The following is a 19,788-nucleotide window of genomic DNA, read 5'->3' on the forward strand; positions in this document are numbered from 1 at the left end:
TGTTCCTCACATATTGCTACAATATAGAGTTAGGGATCCAGACCAAACATGCAGCAAAATAATTTTATAAACCCTGTTGGGATTAAGGATATTCACCAAAGAGCAGATCTTTTTGGTAAAATAAAATTGGTCTTTTATCTTTAAAATCTATAGAATAATTTTTTTTTTATTTTGGTTTTGAGAAATTTGAGTGGGTTGTTTTTGTTTGTTTTTGTTTTTGAGACAGGGCTTCTCTGTGTAGTCCTGGCTCTTCCTGGAATGTGCTCTGTGAACCAGGGTGGTTTCTAACTCACGGGCCCTCTGTCTCCTGAGTGCTGGGATTAAAAGTATGTGCAGCCACCACCCAGCCAGAAATTAAGGGGTTTTGACTGATAACAGACTAAACATGCCATCATCCTTCCTCTATCCACTCACAAATGAATAAGAACATTTAAAGTGCAGTAAGTCAGGACATACTGAAGCATTTCCATGGCCTCTTCTGCCTGGAGCTAAACTCTTCACTCAAACCAACAAGATTCATAAGTTCATCATCACATGTTAAAATTAGGATACTGTATTAGTTACTTGTGCTGCTCTGATAAAATGCCATGACTAAGACAACTTAAAGAAGAAAAGAGATTATTTGGGTTTTTGGTTCCAAAAGGAGAGTCCACAATGGTGGGGAAGGGTGGCAGCAAGCAGCAGGAATAGCGGCAGGGCCGGGAAGCAGAAAGATCACACTTCTGTGCACAGGCAGGAAGCAGAAAAAGCAGAGGCAAACTACAAGAGAGGAAGTGGGACGAAGTTAGAAACTCGCAGAGCTGGCCTTCAGTGATGGCCTTCCTTCAGCATGGATCCACCTCCAAAAGCTTCTAGAACTCTCCCCAAACAGTGCCTGCAACTGGGGACCAAGTACTCGAATATCTGAACCTATGGGAGACATTCATCTTTCCAACTAGCGCACACATCTAACACAAATCTCCACTATGTGGATGACCTTTGGCAACTCTAGTCTCAAATATCCTCGACCTTTTCATCTCTACTGACAATCTCTGCCACTTACGTACTCATTTTCATCTCTACTAACAATCTCCGCCACTTACGTACTCATTTTCAAGAACCCAGCAAAGACCCTGGAGTGTCGATTTGAGTTAATGTTAAATCTGAGTTCCCAAACTGGCTCATTCGGTGACCCTGGACAAGTCATTCTGTTCTCCTAATGGGAACTTCGGTGTAAAATTGTCTCCAATAATACCTGACATACAGTGGTAACATGATAATTTTAAATCCCTGCAGAGGTAAACAGCTTTTGTCTCTATCTGACAAATGCTCAGGAGAGCAAAATATGGTTCCCCAGATGTCCGTGTTTGGTTTGCTTTGTTTTAATTAAGAAACTGCACATCTATTTTTCAGAGAGGCTGTCCTATTTTATATTCCCATTTGAGAAGTATGACACATTTGAGCTTCTGTGTACCCTCGTCACTATTTTGCATTGTCGCTGTTTTTTATTTCTGCTGTTCTGATAAATATTCGGTGCTAGCTCACTGGGGTCTTAATTTGCATTTCCCTACTGGTTAGTTATCCTGAACAACTTCTAATCTCTGACTTGCCATCTGCGCATACTGTTCATGACTATCCAGTTTAATAATTACAATGCTTGATCCTTTGCCGTTGGCTATGCAAATTCTTTATATATTCTAGATATGAATCCTTTGCAACTTGGTAGTAACTTTGATAAAAATCCAACCCACTGATTTGTTTTCCTTTCTGGGTGTCACATCAAAAATCTCTTCTAAAAGACCAAGGGCCTGCAGACTTTCTCCTATGCAATTTTCCAAAAATTTACCTGTAACTGAGTACTCCAATTTTTTTGCTGCTGATTTTGCTTCCTTTTAGATAATCCATTTTGAGTTAACTTTTGCACATGCTATGAGATTTACATTGAGATTCACTTTCATTACCAACATATGTGCAATTTCTTACAGCATTGGTTGAAAATATTATTCTTATTTAAAATTCTTTTGCCGTACTTGGAGATTGAATTTGGGGTCTGAGCTATGGAAAAGGCAAGTGACAGCTACCTGAGCTATGTAAGACAGTGTCAGCTACCTTTGTACCTTTGTGAAAAATAGTTTATCCAAACTTTGTGGGACTACTTGCACATTCTTTATTCTGCTTCATTGGTCTGTGTCTATCCTTTTGCTAATTGCATATTGTCTTAGTGCTGAATATCATAAGAATTAATAATAATACACCTCAATTTGTTCCTTTTCAAAAAGTGTTAGCTTTTATAGTCCCTTTTGAATCCTCCTACTTAGTATGACCTTGCCACTACCAACAAAAATATTTGGCTGAATTTTGACATTGACTTAATATAGGTCATCTGGGAAAGAAATGATATCGTTACTACGTTGCGTATTCTACTCATTAAATACAGTGTGCCTCTTAATATAGCTATAATTATTGTGAATTCTCTTGTCAGCTTTCTGTAGTTTGAGCAAGTAACTCCAATAAATGCTTTGTTAGGCCTACTTTCAAGTTTTGCATTTGTTTTGTGTGGAAGTAACCTGTCACCTTTTGATTTAATCTAAGGATGACTGGATGAGGTAAAGCCCATACCAGACACTGCTAACGTGGCCCAGAACTGAGACTAGATCGATCATGGATTTAGGGGAAAACTTGATGCTATTTTCTGCTAAATGAGTATAATTACATGATTCCTAATGAGGTTTTGTTATACCCACAGATCAGCGCCTTGCTCAACTCACAACAGAGAAGCTTCTTTTTGTAGGAAACTGGAGGCAATGCAGAGACCTACAACTGGACAGTATGCAGAGAGAGAGAACTTTGGACTAAACTCCAGCACCGCGGAGGGGAAGTGGAAAAATGGTCCTACCCCTAACCAAGAAGCCACTGCAATTGTTGCCTGCTGGGAAAGGGAAAATTGGGTTTCTCCAATAGAGTGTTACTGGTCTATCAACAATATTCCAGGGTAGGCCCCATGCCCAGATCTGGCTAACACAAACAACAAAATATATGCTTTGTGAAATTTTTGTTTTACTTTCTTTGCTTTTCCGTTTTCTATTTTACTGGTTTCTTGTTTGATCTGAATTGATTTTTGTTTCTTGCTTTTGCTTTGAGAGAGAAAGTAGAGAGCGAGAGAGAACATTAAATTGAGTCAGTTGGGAAGTAGGAAGGATCTAGGAAGAGTTAAAGGAGGGGAAAATCATGAACAAGATATATTGTATGATTAAATAAATAATTGAATAAACAAAAATAAAATAAAATGACTGTTTAGCCTTCCCACTTCTATTTCTGTCTACTGTAACTATTGTCCCCACCTCAGTCAGAATAGTCCTATGAAAAATAAGGAAAATCATGTCACTCCAATGCTAAAAAATCTACTTTTTGTCATAGAAAACAAAGCCAAAAGCTTTCCAAGGGATTCTAAGTCCTACTACTTCCCTCATTATCCTTTTGAACCCTTTTTCTTCTATATAGATTTTCCTATTTCCTATGTCTAAACAAAACCTCACATATAGGGATGGATGAAAGGATGGATGGATAGATGGATGATAGATAATTATGCTGTGTGAACAAATCAACTCATCAATAAATAAAATCTAATCATTACACCAGGGCTGAATTAATTATAGACCATGGGCTTAATAGCCTATTTTATTGTACAACATGGCCACTCCTGTTTACACATGGTTGCTTCCCTACTCTACAGTCAGCATGGGTCAGTTGTGACAGAGTTCTGTAGCCTCCAAATCCTAAACCGTTTACTATATGGTTTTATATTCAGTGACCCTTTCTTTATATTCACATTAGCCAGCTTCCCTGCACACCTTCAGACCTGTCTAATCCAACTTGCCCCAAACTGAGATTTCCTTCATCTCTCCCAAAATTTATCATTCTATATTTCTTACGATAAAAAGAGTGGCTACATTCACTTGGCCAGGCAAATAAGAAATCTAGGCATCAGAAACCCTTAGTAGCATCCTCAGATTATTAAGTCCTAATGATTTCACCTCTCTCTTCTTCCCACTGTCCGAACTTGGAATATAATGACTTTGTGCTCAGACAGTGTTCCAACTGTGTGAGCTATTCTTCTAAATGCAGCCTCTTTTATACAAGGCTTACTGTAGCCTTTCTCTACTAGAAAGCAATGCTTTCCTAGCAGTGGCAGGATAAAATGCTCACGTTCAAACTCATCAACTAGGCAGTCAATTGCTTTTCAGCCCTGATCCCCATCTGCCTCCAGTGCAATCTGCTACTTTTTATTCCCACTTCATGTTCTAATAACACAGCATCAGGTCTCTGACCTTTGTCCACACTGGGTTATCCACTTGTAATGTGCTTTCCCTGTTTCTCTTTCTATTCAGCTTTAGAATCTGTGACAACAACTGTTAAGCGACAAACAGACTGGATTAAGTAGCCCACATGAGGAAGATCAACCCTCATTGGGGAAGAACCCATCTGATCTGTTGGGGCCATGAAAACACAGAAGACTAATTTGTGAATGAGAATTTTCTTCTCGTGCTTTGGACATCAGGACTATTTTCCCACTCACCTCTGCACTCCTGCTCTTACGCCACGCTAACCATCCACACCGGGACCCCTTTATCTGTAGCCTTTCTAAGATGATTTATACTGTAGGCTTCCCTGGTTCTGAGGCTCCTGGAACTTGACTGAGTCATACTATTGAATCCTGGGGTCTCCAGTCCATCATAGGTGTACTATGCTGTTACTTCTTTGCTGCAATAAACACATCATCTAATTCCCCTAACAGCTCTCCTCTGTAGTGTCTATACATGTCACATACCAGTTCTACCTCTCTAGAAAGTTCTGATTAATAGAGTACCTAATGTAGGTCTTATCTACTTTTTCACAACTCGATAATTACAAGGCGCCTTGTATAGACCCTACTGTCACTACACATCATGACTGGTGCTGCAGTGGTATCTAATTAAGTACCACTTAGACTCTTAGAATATCTCTTGTTAACACTTTTTAGTTGACAGATATTACACATACATATGTGGTACAGTGTTAAAATTCATACATTCACACACAGTGCATAAGGATCAAAGAGTATTTCCATCTCCTTATATAGTTATTGTTTCTTCGTGATAAGACTCACAATTTTTTCTCTTTCTGCACAGTTCATGTGTTATAGTTATTCTATTGTGCTATGGAAAACTGAACTCTCTTCATCTAAATGCATTATCCATTTTGCTACCCATCTTTGCCACTTCCTAGAGAAATAACCTTGGACCTATGGCTATCACATAGAAGCATATAAACCTCTTTCAATTTCTAATGCCAAAACCAGAAAGGTTATGAAAAGTTTTGGAAGAGACATGGACAACATGGCAGAGAACACTAGCTGTTTCCGTGGATGCATTCTCTTACTCCTTTTGAAGTCTTAGTTGGGAATGTGCTATACTGAAGACTTTACCTTCAAGCCAGGCAGTGGTGGTGCACGCCTGTAATCCCAGCACTGGGGAGGCAGAGGCAGGTGGTTCTCTGTGAGTTTGGGGCCAGCCTGGTCTACAAGAGCTAGTCCCAGGATAGGCTCCAAAGCTACAGAGAAACCTTGTCTAAAAAAAAGAATTTCCCTTCTTAAGACAGCACAGTTGCATATGTGTTTTATCCCAGCACTTGGGAAGTTGAGGAGACTAACTACAAATTCAAAGGCAGCTTGGGCTATGAAGCAAGATTGTGGCTTAAAAAAAAAAAAACAACAACAAAAACGAAACAAAGACTACTTTTCTGCCTCTCTTATCAGTGAGCATGATTGTGAGATTCAAGTTTAGAAAATGGAATGTAATGAAAATGATGCCTAACTCCCAGACAGGAACCTTAAAGCACAGGGTTATAAACTCTACTTCTCCCTCATTCTTTTCAACAGCTAGAATGGAGATGATGAATGACCATTGGAGCGAAAGCAGGATATTAGGCTTCTCAGAGCACTAAGAAAGAAAGAACAAAGAATCCTGATTACATCAAGTCATCTTAGTTGGGTTATTTTACAACAAAGAAAGAAACATCTCTTACATTAGAGCCATGGTATGTTTATGCCTCTCAGCCTCTGAGCATCTTACCTAGTGAGGCTAACAAGTGATCAAGATTGGACTTGAACTATGCATAGACTCAGGTTGTATCAGCCTTCACAATACAAATAAAGTTCTTTTTAAATAATGCTTTCCATGGAGGGCTCTGTCTGCTAAAAAGCTCTTACAAATAAACATGAGACATTTGTGGCAAGTCCACAGTTTGTGTTAAGAAGTATTTCTTGTCTCAAGCACATTACCAGGTTCATTTTTTGTCTCCCTATAATTTATTCCTTTGATTTGACCAAATTATAATGTATGCTACCTTATAAGTCATATATGATATAAAATACTCTAACTTAAAACATTTTAAAATGAGATGTAATTTAAAATAAACACACTGATTTATTTGTGGTCTTGAAATGGGGTTCAAGACTTGCTAAATATGGGACTTGCAAACATAATGGTTCTCAGACCTTCTGCTGCCCATTTTCACTGAAGCAGGCCAGAAAAGAATTTTCTGATTTCCCACTAAAGTACATTATATAAGATAAACCCAGGGGAACCCAGGGAAAACAAACAATGGTGTCCTCAAAGGTACAGAAACACACACACACACACACACAAAAGTCCCAAACAAATAGGCCTGCCTCCAGTGTGTTAGTACTCTATCAGCCCCTATTGTCCTGCAGTCATATTTCTCTAGAACCAGAAATTTCATCATATAGTATAAGTTTACCTGAGTTTTGGGGGGAAGGTGCTTATTCTAGAGTGTTGCAAAGTCATATGTCATATAAAACGTACATAGACATGTTTACTTTTCTCTTAGTAATCTGTCATTTGATTGGGGGATGTCATGGACTTGGTATGTGAGGATAACTCTACTCGATAGTTTCATTGTATATGCATCACCTTCTTCCGTATCACTTTCCTTTGCTATACTTCATGGTTAATGTCTTAGAAACAGCCAGTGGCTTTTTTTCTTTAATATCCTCAGCATTTACCTGATAATAAAAACAGTTTATGTTCAAGTAACAGATGCTTAATAGATGAAAAGCTAAGTGTTATATTTTTGTGTGTTTTGTTTGTTTGTTTGCTTTTTGAGACAGGGTTTTTCTGTAGCTTTGGGGCCTGTCATGGAACTCTCTCTTGTAGACCAAGCTGGCCTCGAACTCACAGAGATCCACCTGCCTCTGCCTCCCGAGTACTGGGATTAAAGGTGTGTGCCACAACTACCTGACTGCTAAGTGTTAGGTTTAATATTTAACAATGCAGACCTGTAATCTCAGATACTTGGAGGCTAGGGAAGGAGGATCATAACTTGAAGATCTGTCTGGGTTACAGAGTGAATTGAAGGTTGACTGGGACACCGTATTAAGACTGCTTGAAAAGTAAAAAGAGGGCTTGAGGCTAGATCAATGGTAAAATATTTGCTTATCATATACAAGGCCCTAGTTTTAATTTATACATCTTCAAGAAACATGTCATTGTGGCACACAATATCAATTTGAACCAAATAATAAGACACACAACTTCCTGTCTGTGAGCCCAACAGTCTGGAAACTAAGTCATAAGGATGACAGGTTCGATATGCACTACATAGTGAGTGCCAGGATAGCCAAGCTTTTTATAACATGTTTTGCTTTGAAAATCTAAACAAAAAAAAGAAGGAAGGAAGGAAGGAAAAGAAAGAAAGAAAGAAAAAAGGAGGGATGGAGGCAGGCAGATAGACAAACACAGTTAAAAGGCAGACAAGACAGATGTCACTTTTTTGGAGGGGAGATATTAAGGATAGGAAATGGTTACCTTGCCAAAGTGTTCAATCAGGATTTCTACCACAATGTTCTGGAATTTGATGTTCATCATAGCAGCCACAGTGTCCTCTTGAGCTCTCATCAGGGTGCGCCCAAAAATCACCCCCATATTGGAAGGTGTCATAAGATTCTCTTTGCTGTGCTCACATACACTGCCAGAAGAAAAAGAAAATGATGAAAAAGGTACATTTTTCTGGTAACAAGAACTATGCTGGGTGTTAAAGGAGATAAGAGACACCAAAGAGTAGAAAAGAAGAGGCCAAAAGTATAGATGGAAGAAAAAACACAATGGAAAAAACTAGCAGGTAACACAAGATAGTATATGCATAGGAGCCAAAGTGAGAGAGAGGAGGAACTAAGAAAGCAAGTCTGAAGGAGTTAGGGGACAGATGTGGAGGTAGTAAAGGGTGTGGGGAGGCAGGAGAAAGGCCTGAATATGTGCAAGGCATGGAGAACAGCAGGTCCAATGAAGAGCAAAGTACATTAGAAGGATAACCCAGAGGTGGAGGACTTCCCTAATACTTCATTGCTTTCTTTAAAAACAAAACCAGTGGGAAGTGTGCCTACTAGTCCTTCTAGTGAGGAATCTGGCCATTCTAGTACCACAGTCAAAAAACTAAAACCTGAAAGACCGAAAAGGATACTACGGTTGACTGCCCCTTGATCAGCTTCTTCATCTTATAAAACAAAGGAGACGGAAAAGCAACTTCCTGAAATCACAATTGCTGAGCTGGGGAGTAGATCCTGCAATCTGATCGCCAGATCTCTGCTCTGCGTCAATTCTTGCCACTGGCTACCCATCGCTTACAGGAGAAGCTAAAAGATTTTTAGAGAGCACAGCTAAAACCTTTTGTAATTCCCTCCACCCATTTCTAATCCCTAGGTATAGCCTAGGTTCTAAAGTTGAGCCCAGTTGGGATCCCAACAGTGCCCTCACAAGCTGTGCAACAGGGAGTTTTAATCCCAACCTCCCTGAGCTTTGGTTTTCCCCCTTGTGTAAACAGTGTCTACTTTAGAGCAGTAGAAAACCAAGTGTGACATTGCTTCAACACGGGACTGCCCAATGCGCTTCTCTTTCTAAGAACCTCCGTTAAAGGCACTGATAATCTTTGACAAGTGTTCCACTCAACTGCTTAGATAAGCGTTTTCTGGCTATACCATGGTTATTGCAGACAGAATTTCCTATCTTTCTCTTATGCCAACCCTTTTCCTTGAATGTCCCCTATCCCATATCTAAAGAATGACTAATTTTTCCTGGAGATTTACTTTAGGTAACATCTATCTCCTTCCAGGTAGCTGAAAATGAGGACTAATAAATTTTAAGTCAAAGGTGGCATTTAGTGTGAGGAAGACAATGGATTTCTGGCTTCCCTCTCTCCTGCTTTCTTAAAAACATGTTTTTAATTTTCCAGAAAAAAATACAAATTATACCATTTTCCTCTTCCCTTTCCTCCCATAGCCAGCTTACCCCCATTCAAATTCATATCCTCTTTTTCTTTGATTCTTCTTGCTAGCTACAAGCATGTGCATAAATATATGAATATAACCTGCCTAGTCTGGTTAATGTTGCTTTGTGTGTATGCGATTTCAGGTCTATCCATTTGGTACCGTCCTCACCTTAACTGATAATACTAGCAAGGAGAATACATTGCAATTTTCAGTTTAATTATCTGCTTCTACTAGGTGGTAAACAACTTCCAACTGTGTTCCTGGCACACAACAGCTACTAATTAATTATCTTTATAGGAACCGAACTCCATTAAAGCTCTTTTAAACTACTAGAGGCAGGCAAGTGAAAAACATGCAGCCCTTTGGCCAGTTAGGCTGTGGGGGTGTAGAGGTTAGAATAAGGGGCAGGCCCGGTGCCCACTCAAAATACTAATGCCAAACTCACCCAGCTAAAGGCCCTGAGAGACTGACCCATGAACAAGCAAGTTCTTGACACTAAGTGGGTAATTAAGGGGGACAGAATCCTTTGACCAATCTTTATAATAAAGTCTCTTAAGCCCTTAACAAAGGCTGGGTGCCATTCAGATGGTAATGAGCTGCCAGCATTCAGGCCTTTGATATTTCTGGCTGTTGATCAGTCCCTTTCAACAGTTTAAATGCCTCTGCAATTAACCTTTATTCTTTAGTGACAGAATTTGTTCAGTTATTAAAATAGCAAAGAATCTCCATGCTGCCACCAAGTGATCTGGAATGGCTAAACCACTGTGGACTAGGCAAGAACCCTCATCTCCTTTTGTGAGCTTTGTATATTTGCAACTGCAGAAAGAAGGGTGCTTTATTCCGGGACCTGAGGCGAAGCACCCAGCAGCAGGTGCTCAATAATGTCACTTTGGAGAGGCAGGTGATTCGAACCTGTATTTGTTGGTGTTTGAGTGTAACCATTGTTCCACTGCATCTTCCTGCCTGCTTCGGTAAGGCCTCCTGGGGAACAGAAGCCTCGATAGAAGGATTTTAAGCTGAGCTTACTTCTCTTTCTCTGCAGGAGCTTCCTACTATCCCTACTATATTCACCTCTCATGGTGGCCTTCTGGTGAAACCTGGGGAGATTTCTTTGCAAGTGCCATGTCTCGTCCTACTATACACTTCCTTTTTGACACAAGGGATTGAACACTATCGCTTTATCCATACTAGCCAAGGTCTCTAGCACTGAGCTACACCCAAGCCATATCCATTTTCCATGTGCTAACTTTCTTAATGCACACATTTGTTTCCTTTCATTTGAGAATATTTTATCTGTTGAGAATTCCATACAATGTATTTTGATTATATTTATTCCCCACTCATCCCCCTAACTTTTCCATACCCCCCCACAACTTTATTTCCTCTTTTTTGCTTTTAAATTTAATACTCCATTTGACTCCAATTTGTGTTGTTCATGTACTTCTGGGTGTGGGGCCATCCACTGGAGTGAGTAGTCTTACCAGGAGTCATAACCTTAAAGAAAACAGATTCTCCCTCGTCTAGTAGCCACCAACTGTTCATAGCACCAAAGGAAGGGGGTTCACTAATGAACTGCATGGGCTCCATGCTAGAACGCTGAACGGCTTGCTCTTGTGCAGGCAAATCCTCAGCTGCTCTGAACTCCTGAGTGCAGCAGCCTTGCATGCTTCATCATGCCTTTGCTCTGTTCTTCATCAACTTCTGCATCTCATCGGCTTTCTGCTAGAGTCTCTGAACCTTGAGTAGGAGGTGATGAGACAGATAGCCCACATGCGGCTGAGTCCTCCTCGGGCACTTATTCTCTGCACTTTGGCCAGCTATTAGTTTCTGCCTTAATCACCACCCAGCAGCTAAAAATGTGGAGAGCTGATCACAGTGGTCTAGGGATGGAGTCCTAGGTACTTTGGAGGCTGGGGTGAGAGGATCATTTGAGCCCAAGAGTTTGAAGCCAGTCTGAGAAATGTAACAAGACCTTATATACAGAAGTAATGAATGATGTCCAAAATGATAAATGAAAAAAGTGGCACAAAGAGCAATGATACACTGGGATGTGCAATTTATGTACAAATGCACAAAATATAGAAATGTCTTTATATAGAGAGAGTATTTATGTATATTTGGTCTGCCTGGCTAATCTTGCTGCATGATTTTTTATTTGCAAGTTCTGTACAGTAAATTCAACTTTTAAAAGGAGAGGTATAAGTCATAGCTCACTTGTATGAGTGAACCCCGACAACATGCTAAACAGTAAATTATGTAGAAGTTTACAGTATTATTTCTAATCCACAAGGACTAGAACAAGTGGGCACAACTTCAGCATCAAAATTAAAAATAAAATGTTTAGCTAAACCAGCATAACTTTAGACTGCCTTCTAAATATTTATGCTTATATCCATAGACTACTACTTCAACAAATGTGTGTGAATGCAAAGACTTAACACCACAAGAAGCACTAAGAATAAATCACAGTTAAGGACTGAGCCCTAAACAAAGCATCAATGGTTTTCTGCTAAGGCTCAAGGACTATTGCGGAAGAAAGAATGGAAGAATCGAAAGACCGGGAAAGGGGCTGTGAAATGCTATATTCTGGGCAAGAAACAGCAAGTGCGATCACAAACACATAACAACTGGGGACAACTGTATAGGGACTGCTCATGACTGAGCCTGTCACTGTCAGATAAAAGGGAGGAGGGACTCATGGGGCCCTATCTGTCACTGATGAAGTGTTTCTTACTGACAGATTTAGGGAGAGAGGCAGTTGTTGCCAACAGTTGTTGGCACCCACGAGTGGCCCCACCAAGCTCCAATAGATAGTCCCAGTCTGATGGCTACAATTATAGCCCTAGTTAACTAAGTAGGCCACAAAGCAAACCCCAAAGTCATTAATCTGGGAAAGGGACTGGTATGTGAAGGGGATAGTGGGAGCTGGTAGGCATAAGAAAGAGACAAAAGACTGTACAGAGCATAATCAGAACACATTACAAGCAGGTATGAAAACATCAAAGAACTAACTTAATGCAAAATTAAAACAAAAGAAGGAGCATTTGAAGGAGGTGTTGCTCTCTACTATAGAAGATAATAACTCTCTTTGATGGTTTAGATTTGAAGAAATAAACTAAAATTTTTTGAGGAGCACAGAAGTCATGTAAACGAGGTATATTAACCTGGAACATATGGCTGATCCCTTTAAGCAAGCACACATTTGTTAAACCACTATGGTACCATTCAACATTATTTCTTGCTTTACGAAATGACCTTCATCATCTAATCATTACAGGAGGAATGAAAAGTGTCCTCCTGACGAAACAGGGCAACTGCACATACGAATTCACAATGGTTATGACATCACACACAAGATCTGGCTATTCCAAATTCCAACATGGAGAAGGGACTTGGGTGGGAAATCCAACCACTCAAGGAGGAGCTGTTGGCAACTGTCAGTTGCTAGGAGATGAAGGGTCAGCTAGTTATAAAAATATAGGCTCTCATAAGTTGACCATACTCCAGTGGAAGGTCCTACATCTATGAATATTAGGGCAGCAAAAGTTGGCATGGATTGGTATAAAAAGACACAAAATTGGGTGTGTAGGAAAGGAGAGGTGGACCTAGGAAGAGCTGTTGGGGAGGGTGAATATGTTCAAAACATGCTGCACAAAGTTCTCAAAGAAATAATAATAAAAAATCCTAAAAGAGTACTGGAGTCTGTGGCAAGTCGGCAACTTACACTACTTCAAAGAAGAAACCACTACTACCTCCAGCATACCTGGCCCGGTGGGGTGAGATGGTCTTATTCTTGAAATTCAGACATTAATGTGAATTACTTAAAATTTAAAATTTGGGAACTAAGTCTTTTTTCCCCCAAAATAGTCGAAAACAATTATTTTATTTATTTATTTATTTATTGCGCTCTGAATTTTATCTGCAGGCTATTCAGTTGAGTGAGACCTCTGGTTTACAAAGATAGCTGGCAGAAGAATTGGAGGCTATTTATGTAAACTTGTCAGTATCAGCCAGTTTTAGGGTTCAGTGACTCTAAGAACTCGATGTACTTTGACTTTTAAACGAGGCCACTTCCAATCATATTCCTGGTTCTGTTACTAATGTACTGTGTGGCTTTGTGCTTATCTTTTCCATCCCTAAGAATCCGTTCTGTCATGTGTAAGGTGAAAAAGTTATTAGGTGATCGAAAGTGTATTTCAGCCTGCCAAAAAATGAATCTAAGAAAACCCTGCTCTCGAAAACAGCGAAAAAGAGAGAGCCACACACTACATGTCTCCTGGACCATCAATTATGTATATTATCCCACTCGAAACACACATCCACACAAACTGGAATCTGAGCAAAGCAAGCTTCTATACTCAACTTTCAACTACAGAAAACTTTAAAGGACAAGTAACTTTTTTCTTTAACATATCACAAGAAAAAGGAACGGTGTACAGAAAACCGTGTATTGAATACACGGTAAAATAAAATAGTCTCTGTTGCGCACTACATCAAGTCTAGGCCACACTGTGTGTTTTATGATGTTACAGGTGATTCTGATATGCAATAAATTTAGAAAACAGTGCTATAGATCAAGCAGTTAAACCAAATCTCACTATCATGTGCTTTTTTTAAATAAATAAAGCTTTACTTGAACACAGCTTTTCCACTCATTTAAATAGTATTTATGCCTGCTTTCAAGCTGTAATTATACAACTGTGTAGATGTGATCCAGGCTGAAAGCCTCCCATATGTACTTTCAAGTCAAACTCTGCTAGAAATTAGATACTTGAAACTCATGTCACTAGATTGCTATGCATACATTCAAATTGGATCCTCATTTCAAGACAGAAACAATATACTTGTGAACAGTATAAATTTGAAAATAGAATATTTCATATTACTATTAATTTCCTTTCGGCTACAATAATTTTACTAGATATGTGCTTACAAAGGGTTCTCATCTTCTCAAGATAAATTTGAAGCTGAGATTTTGATGAGTGAAACAAATATAGTGTCACGACTTTATTTAAAAAATCATACACCAGGCAGATGGAAACTAGGACTATAGATAAAGTGTGACCTCGAGAGCTGAATCTGGATGATTCATATGGTGATGTTTCCTTCATTTAATTTTTGTATATACACACTAGAGGACATCTTGCATAATACAAATTTATTCAAAAGGAAAAGCAGTAACAGAGAGAGTGAGTGCCAAAAATGACCAGTCCCTTCCCCCAAAATGGTGTTCTCTTTCAACGGTAGACAGCTTTGGCTTTCTCCATCAGTAGCATACCCTCTGTAACCTACGATATATATTTCTTTTTTTTTTTTATTTATTAAGGATTTCTGCCTCGTCCCCACAACCGCTTCCCATTTCCCTCCCCCTCCCCCGATCAAGTCCCCCCCCCCTCATCTGCTCGAAGAGCAATCAGGGTTCCCTGACCTGTGGGAAGCCCAAGGACTGCCCACCTCTATCCAGGTCTCATAAGGTGAGCATTCAAACTGCCTAGGCTCCCACAAAGCCAGTACGTGCAGTAGGATCAAAAACCCACTGCAATTGTTCTTGAATTCTCAGTATTCCTCATTGTCCGCTATGTTCAGCTAGTCCGGATTTATCCCATGCTTTTTCAGACCTAGGCCAGCTGGCCTTGGTGAGATCCCAATAGAACATCCCCATTGTCTTAGTGTGTGGGTGCACACCTCGTGGTCCTGAGTTCCTTGCTCGTGCTCCGTCTCCTTCTGCTCCTGATTTGGACCTTGAGATTTCTGTCCGGTGCTCCCGTGTGGGTCTCTGTCTCTGTCTCATAGTACAATGGCCTAGAATATTTCAATGCCACCGATTAAAACCAAATCATGAATGTAAAAAAGAAAAACAATTTTATTGTCAAATCATTGCATAATGTTTAAAGAAACTTAAAGAACAAAAATAAACTGAAAACTGGATATAAGTTAACAGCAATAGTGACGGTAAGCTAAGAGAGCAGATATTAGCAAGTTGATACATAGAGAATGTGATAATTACATCAAGGCTATCTAACAATACAATTTTAATAAACTGTTGGTTCTAAGATGCTTCCAGAGTGCAGATAACAAATTGAAAAGGAAAAGTGCCCTCAGAACCAATGACAAAATGTTTATTTATATTTTTTACTTGCATGTGTACTCTCATACCTTGATGATTGTATTATTGTAATCATGATTTTGTACATTTATACTCTAAGAGTAACTAGTTGTATTTAAAAGACTAACAAAGACAAAGAGCTATAATAAAATTTTGAAAACACTATCGCCAGTCAGCATGACAGGTGGTAAAAATGATTTCTCATGAGGTAGATGTGTAGGAAATACAGATACTAACTGTGAACACCATACAGTCACACAGCCTTCTTAGGAACAGAAAGAAAACAATAGCACTTGATAATGTGACCATCAACAAGTGAATAAACCAATACTATGACTCTCCAGATGTGATGAAACGTAAGTTACCAAACAATCCTTGACTATTTGCTGGAGCTGCAGATCGGTTAATTGAATCCATTCAGCCTTTAAAGGCAACCTGTTATATGCAAGAATAAAGGGACAGGCTAGAAATAAGACAATGAAGAAAATAAGTATAACTAGGAAGAAGGAACCAAGCACCTGTAATTCCAACACTGAGGATGTTAAAGCACAGGTATCATTAGTATGAGGCCAACCTGCAGTATAGAATGAACTTGTCTGTTACAAACAGACTAAGAATAACAATGTGCAGGACAATGTTGTGGTCTCATCAATAAACCAGTGTCATAATAGTTGTGGGCGTGGTAAGTTAAAGAGATGAAAAGGATGTAAGAGAGAGGTAGAATGTGTGGTAAAATACTGGTTAGTTAGACAAACACCTTTAAAGAGCAGTTTTAATGTCAACTAGGAAAATAATAACAGAGTCTGGAAAGGCAGAAACTACAGAACAAGGTAAGTAGAAGATGTCAGGCATGGTTGTGCAGACCTGTAATCCCAGAACTCGAGTGACAGAAGCAAGAGGACCAGGAGTCCCTAACCTTCCCAAATGACATTCATGTCTGCATAGACTACCTGAGCCTGCCTAGAAAGAGTGGGGAGGGAAGCTGAACACCGTAACCTCATCTTATTGACAAACACAAATATGTTTCTATATAAACACACTTTCACAAAAGATTTAGAATAGTATGTGTTATATTATCAGTAATGACTACAGAGAACTAGAACAAAGAAAGATAATTTTGGCTTTGTTTTCTGTACTTTCTAATTTCTACACTGCGAAGTACTGCTTCTGAAAAGATGTAAGTATTACAAAAATAAGAATCCAGTAAACCTAATAACCCTAATCCTTTCAAATAGCAGCACAGATGCAAGACGGTGAAAGAGTTTTACATCTCCCCCATTAGATCATAGAATTTTATTGCCGGACTCCAATTATACTACTGCATTTTCTCATTTGCCTCAAGTAAAACTTTCACAAAAGATGCTGTCAACGCATCTGAAAGCACCGAGAAATGGGACTTCATTGGGATTATAGAACAAGCTGGACAACTCCCTTTGTGTTTGTGTACTGATAAACACATGTACGAATGGTAGAATTAGCCATGACATTAGCTTCCATTGTAGAATTCCAGTAAGGGTGAGACTGCTGGAGAGGAGACTATTAGTGATCTCCTATCTGTGACTAATGGAAACTCCAGACAAAAAAAGAACTGGATAACTGAGAACCCCAGAGGTCTATTTATTTTTGCCTATTATTAACCTAGAAAATAGCAAGAAGCAGGAATATATTACAAAGGCACAGATATAATCATTATATACACTATGGAAGCCATATCACCTCTGAGGGTTTCTGTCAGGCCATTTCCATGGAATGTTAACTACGGTGGGAGACATGCCCTAAAAGATGTCAACAACATCCCATAACCTTGTGGCACATGTCGAGCAAAAGGGAAAAATGGACAAAGCCCACTAAATTTCTCAAATTTACATTCTCTCCATCTCTCTCTTTTACCCTTCTTCCCCCCCTCACTAAGTCTTGCCACTGTGATATAAGGTGTTGTGTCTTGTCATGGACATGCCCCACTCACTCTACCCTGATGAAGTGATGGGTCGAAATAAATATGCCCTCCCTTCAGGTTACTTTATTCTGGTATTTTGTCACAGTGATAAAAGACTAAGACAAGAACTGTGGACATCTGGCCAGCCTACAGGAAGCTTCAGTGATCAGTGCTTTGCCGCACTTGCTTTCTCTGTGTATGTTTTCCGACGTCTCCAGAAATAAATTGATTAATCCCTAAACTACCAGCATTCATACTGAAAGACAAAGCAAAATTTCCTACTAGACTATAACAAGATTTTCATGTAGAAGAAAATTTGCAATTCCACACCACCTAATATCTATGCCATAATCAAATTCTCTCAAGTGTCAAGAGAAAACAAGTCTTTTAAACTGAGTTTTTAACATGTCGGTAAAATCAAAATTCATGTACTGCATTTGCCTTTTAGGATCCCTACCTCTTTTTCCATGATACTGACTTGGAAAAAATAAATCCAAGCCAATAATCTCATAGATTGTCAAGCATTCTCTGTATTTATAGCCTTTTGTCTCTTAGTTCGATTCACATTAAACATTTCATAGTTTCATGCTTTATACTTCACACTTTATCAAATTAGGAGACATAGAGGGTCAACTTGTGTCATTATTGGTGATGCTAACATTGACCAATGATTTAAGGCAGCATCTGTCACAGAGCCTCATTGTGAAGATCCACAGTGTCCATTTATAATTAGTAGCCTGAAGCAATACATTAAAATGATAAGAATATCTTGTCTCTCGATTTGATCATTTAATCAGTGCTCAAAACCAAGGCAGTGCTAACAACTTGGCTATCACTCCCACATTCATTAGCTGCTGTTCTTCTATAATAGCTGTTCTGTCTTTACCACCTCCTCCATGAATCTCTGCTTCATCAGTGTGCTCTTAGCAAGTATTCCTGTGCGGGCTTCCCAAACGTCATTGGTCTCATCCTATTCAAGCAAATCCCTTTCTTTATGGTATAATTTACCCACGGCTCACCTTGTCTTTCCAAACCCCAGATCTGGAAAGGCCGCTTTTCTAAGCTGCTCTGGTCCTTTTGAAAAGGGAATAGAATTTAGATACAAAGAACTGGGCACTAGGTATACTCACATTTGAAGGGGAAGGGAGAGAACCATTTCAAGGATGGAAAAAAATGTTTTTGTTTTATTTGGTATAGTGAATTCATAGACACCCCCTTTGTTGTTGTTGTTTTTATTCTTTGGACTCTTTACTCTTTGGGGGGGCCAAGCACCCAGCTCCCAACTAAATTACACTCATGGAGGCTTATTATTACTTATAAGTGCCCAACCTTAGCATTGCTTGTCTCTTGCCAGTTTTTCTTAAATTATCCCTTCTACTTTTTGTCTCTGGGTTTTTTTTTCTTTTGTTACTTCCGTATATCTTACTTTCCTTCTTACTCAGTGGCTGGGTGGCTGGCCCCTGATGTCCTCCTCTCCTTGTTCTCTCTAGCTCTTCTTCTCTTCTAGATTTTTCCTATTTATTCTCTCTGTCTTCCAGCCCCGCCCATCCTTTCTCCTGCCTTGCTATTGGTCATTCAGCTCTTTATTAGGCCATCAGGAGTTTTAGACAGGCACAATAACACAGCTTCATGGACTTAAACAAATGCAGCATAAACAAAAGCAACACATCTTATAATAATATTCTATAACATTTCCCCTTTACCTTTAATATTGCAAAACTCCGTTCTTCATTTCTACCTTCATATCCAATTCTCTTATTTCTTAGTGTATAAACACATACAAATATTCATGCACATAGATATTTGTTTTCCTTGTAAAATGTTTATATATTTTATATCATATTTATATGACTACTAATAAAACAACTGAATGACGCTTAAAATTTATTTGCAGCTCTTTCTTGCTTTCCAGGGCCATTGCATAAGGATGAGTGAGAGGCAAGGACGGACAACTTAGTTGAAATAGCTCCTTTCTCTACGTGCTCCTATCACCAAGTGGACAATCATGCACCTGTTTTGGGGCTGTTCTGTTTTAGGGTTCTTGAGATTTGCTTATTTTTATTTTATTTTTGGATTTGTACAAATTAGCACTGATTGGAAGTAAAATCTACATCAGAAGGTGACTCAGAGAAATGTAATTCTTGTCCCTATCCCCTCCATGACATTAATACCATGTTCATAACTTCATAACTTTGCTGAGGTTTAAATGCCATTAAGTTCCCCATTTACAAGAGTATTATTCAACGGCTTTTAGTATATTCGTAGGGTGATATAACTACTACCAATGTCTAATGCAAGAAGCTATCATTATTCCATAAAAAGCACCACACCTAGTATCAGCAACTCTTAAATACTATGCAATATTTTGTCTATCAATTTATATAGTGACAGGTGCTAGGTTTACTGACACTATTAAATAATTATGGATAATGCTGTTATAAATAT

General features: G+C 39.1%; 1 protein-coding gene across 2 annotated transcripts in view; it reads right to left on the reverse strand.

The window, feature by feature from the left end:
- The window catches only part of LOC121444401 (oligophrenin-1-like), a 365,423-nt gene that overhangs the window by 50,897 nt on the left and 294,738 nt on the right, over positions 1–19,788 (reverse strand). For both annotated transcript variants that reach the window (XM_041646215.1, XM_041646216.1), the window contains one exon: positions 7,845–8,004. In XM_041646215.1, the coding sequence (XP_041502149.1) occupies positions 7,845–8,004 (160 nt within the window). The remainder of the gene's footprint in view (positions 1–7,844; positions 8,005–19,788) is intronic.

Source organism: Microtus oregoni, unplaced genomic scaffold (genome assembly GCF_018167655.1).
Source record: "Microtus oregoni isolate MIOR12 unplaced genomic scaffold, Mior012 000122F_ref0000035, whole genome shotgun sequence".
NCBI classification, from domain to species: Eukaryota; Metazoa; Chordata; class Mammalia; order Rodentia; family Cricetidae; genus Microtus; species Microtus oregoni.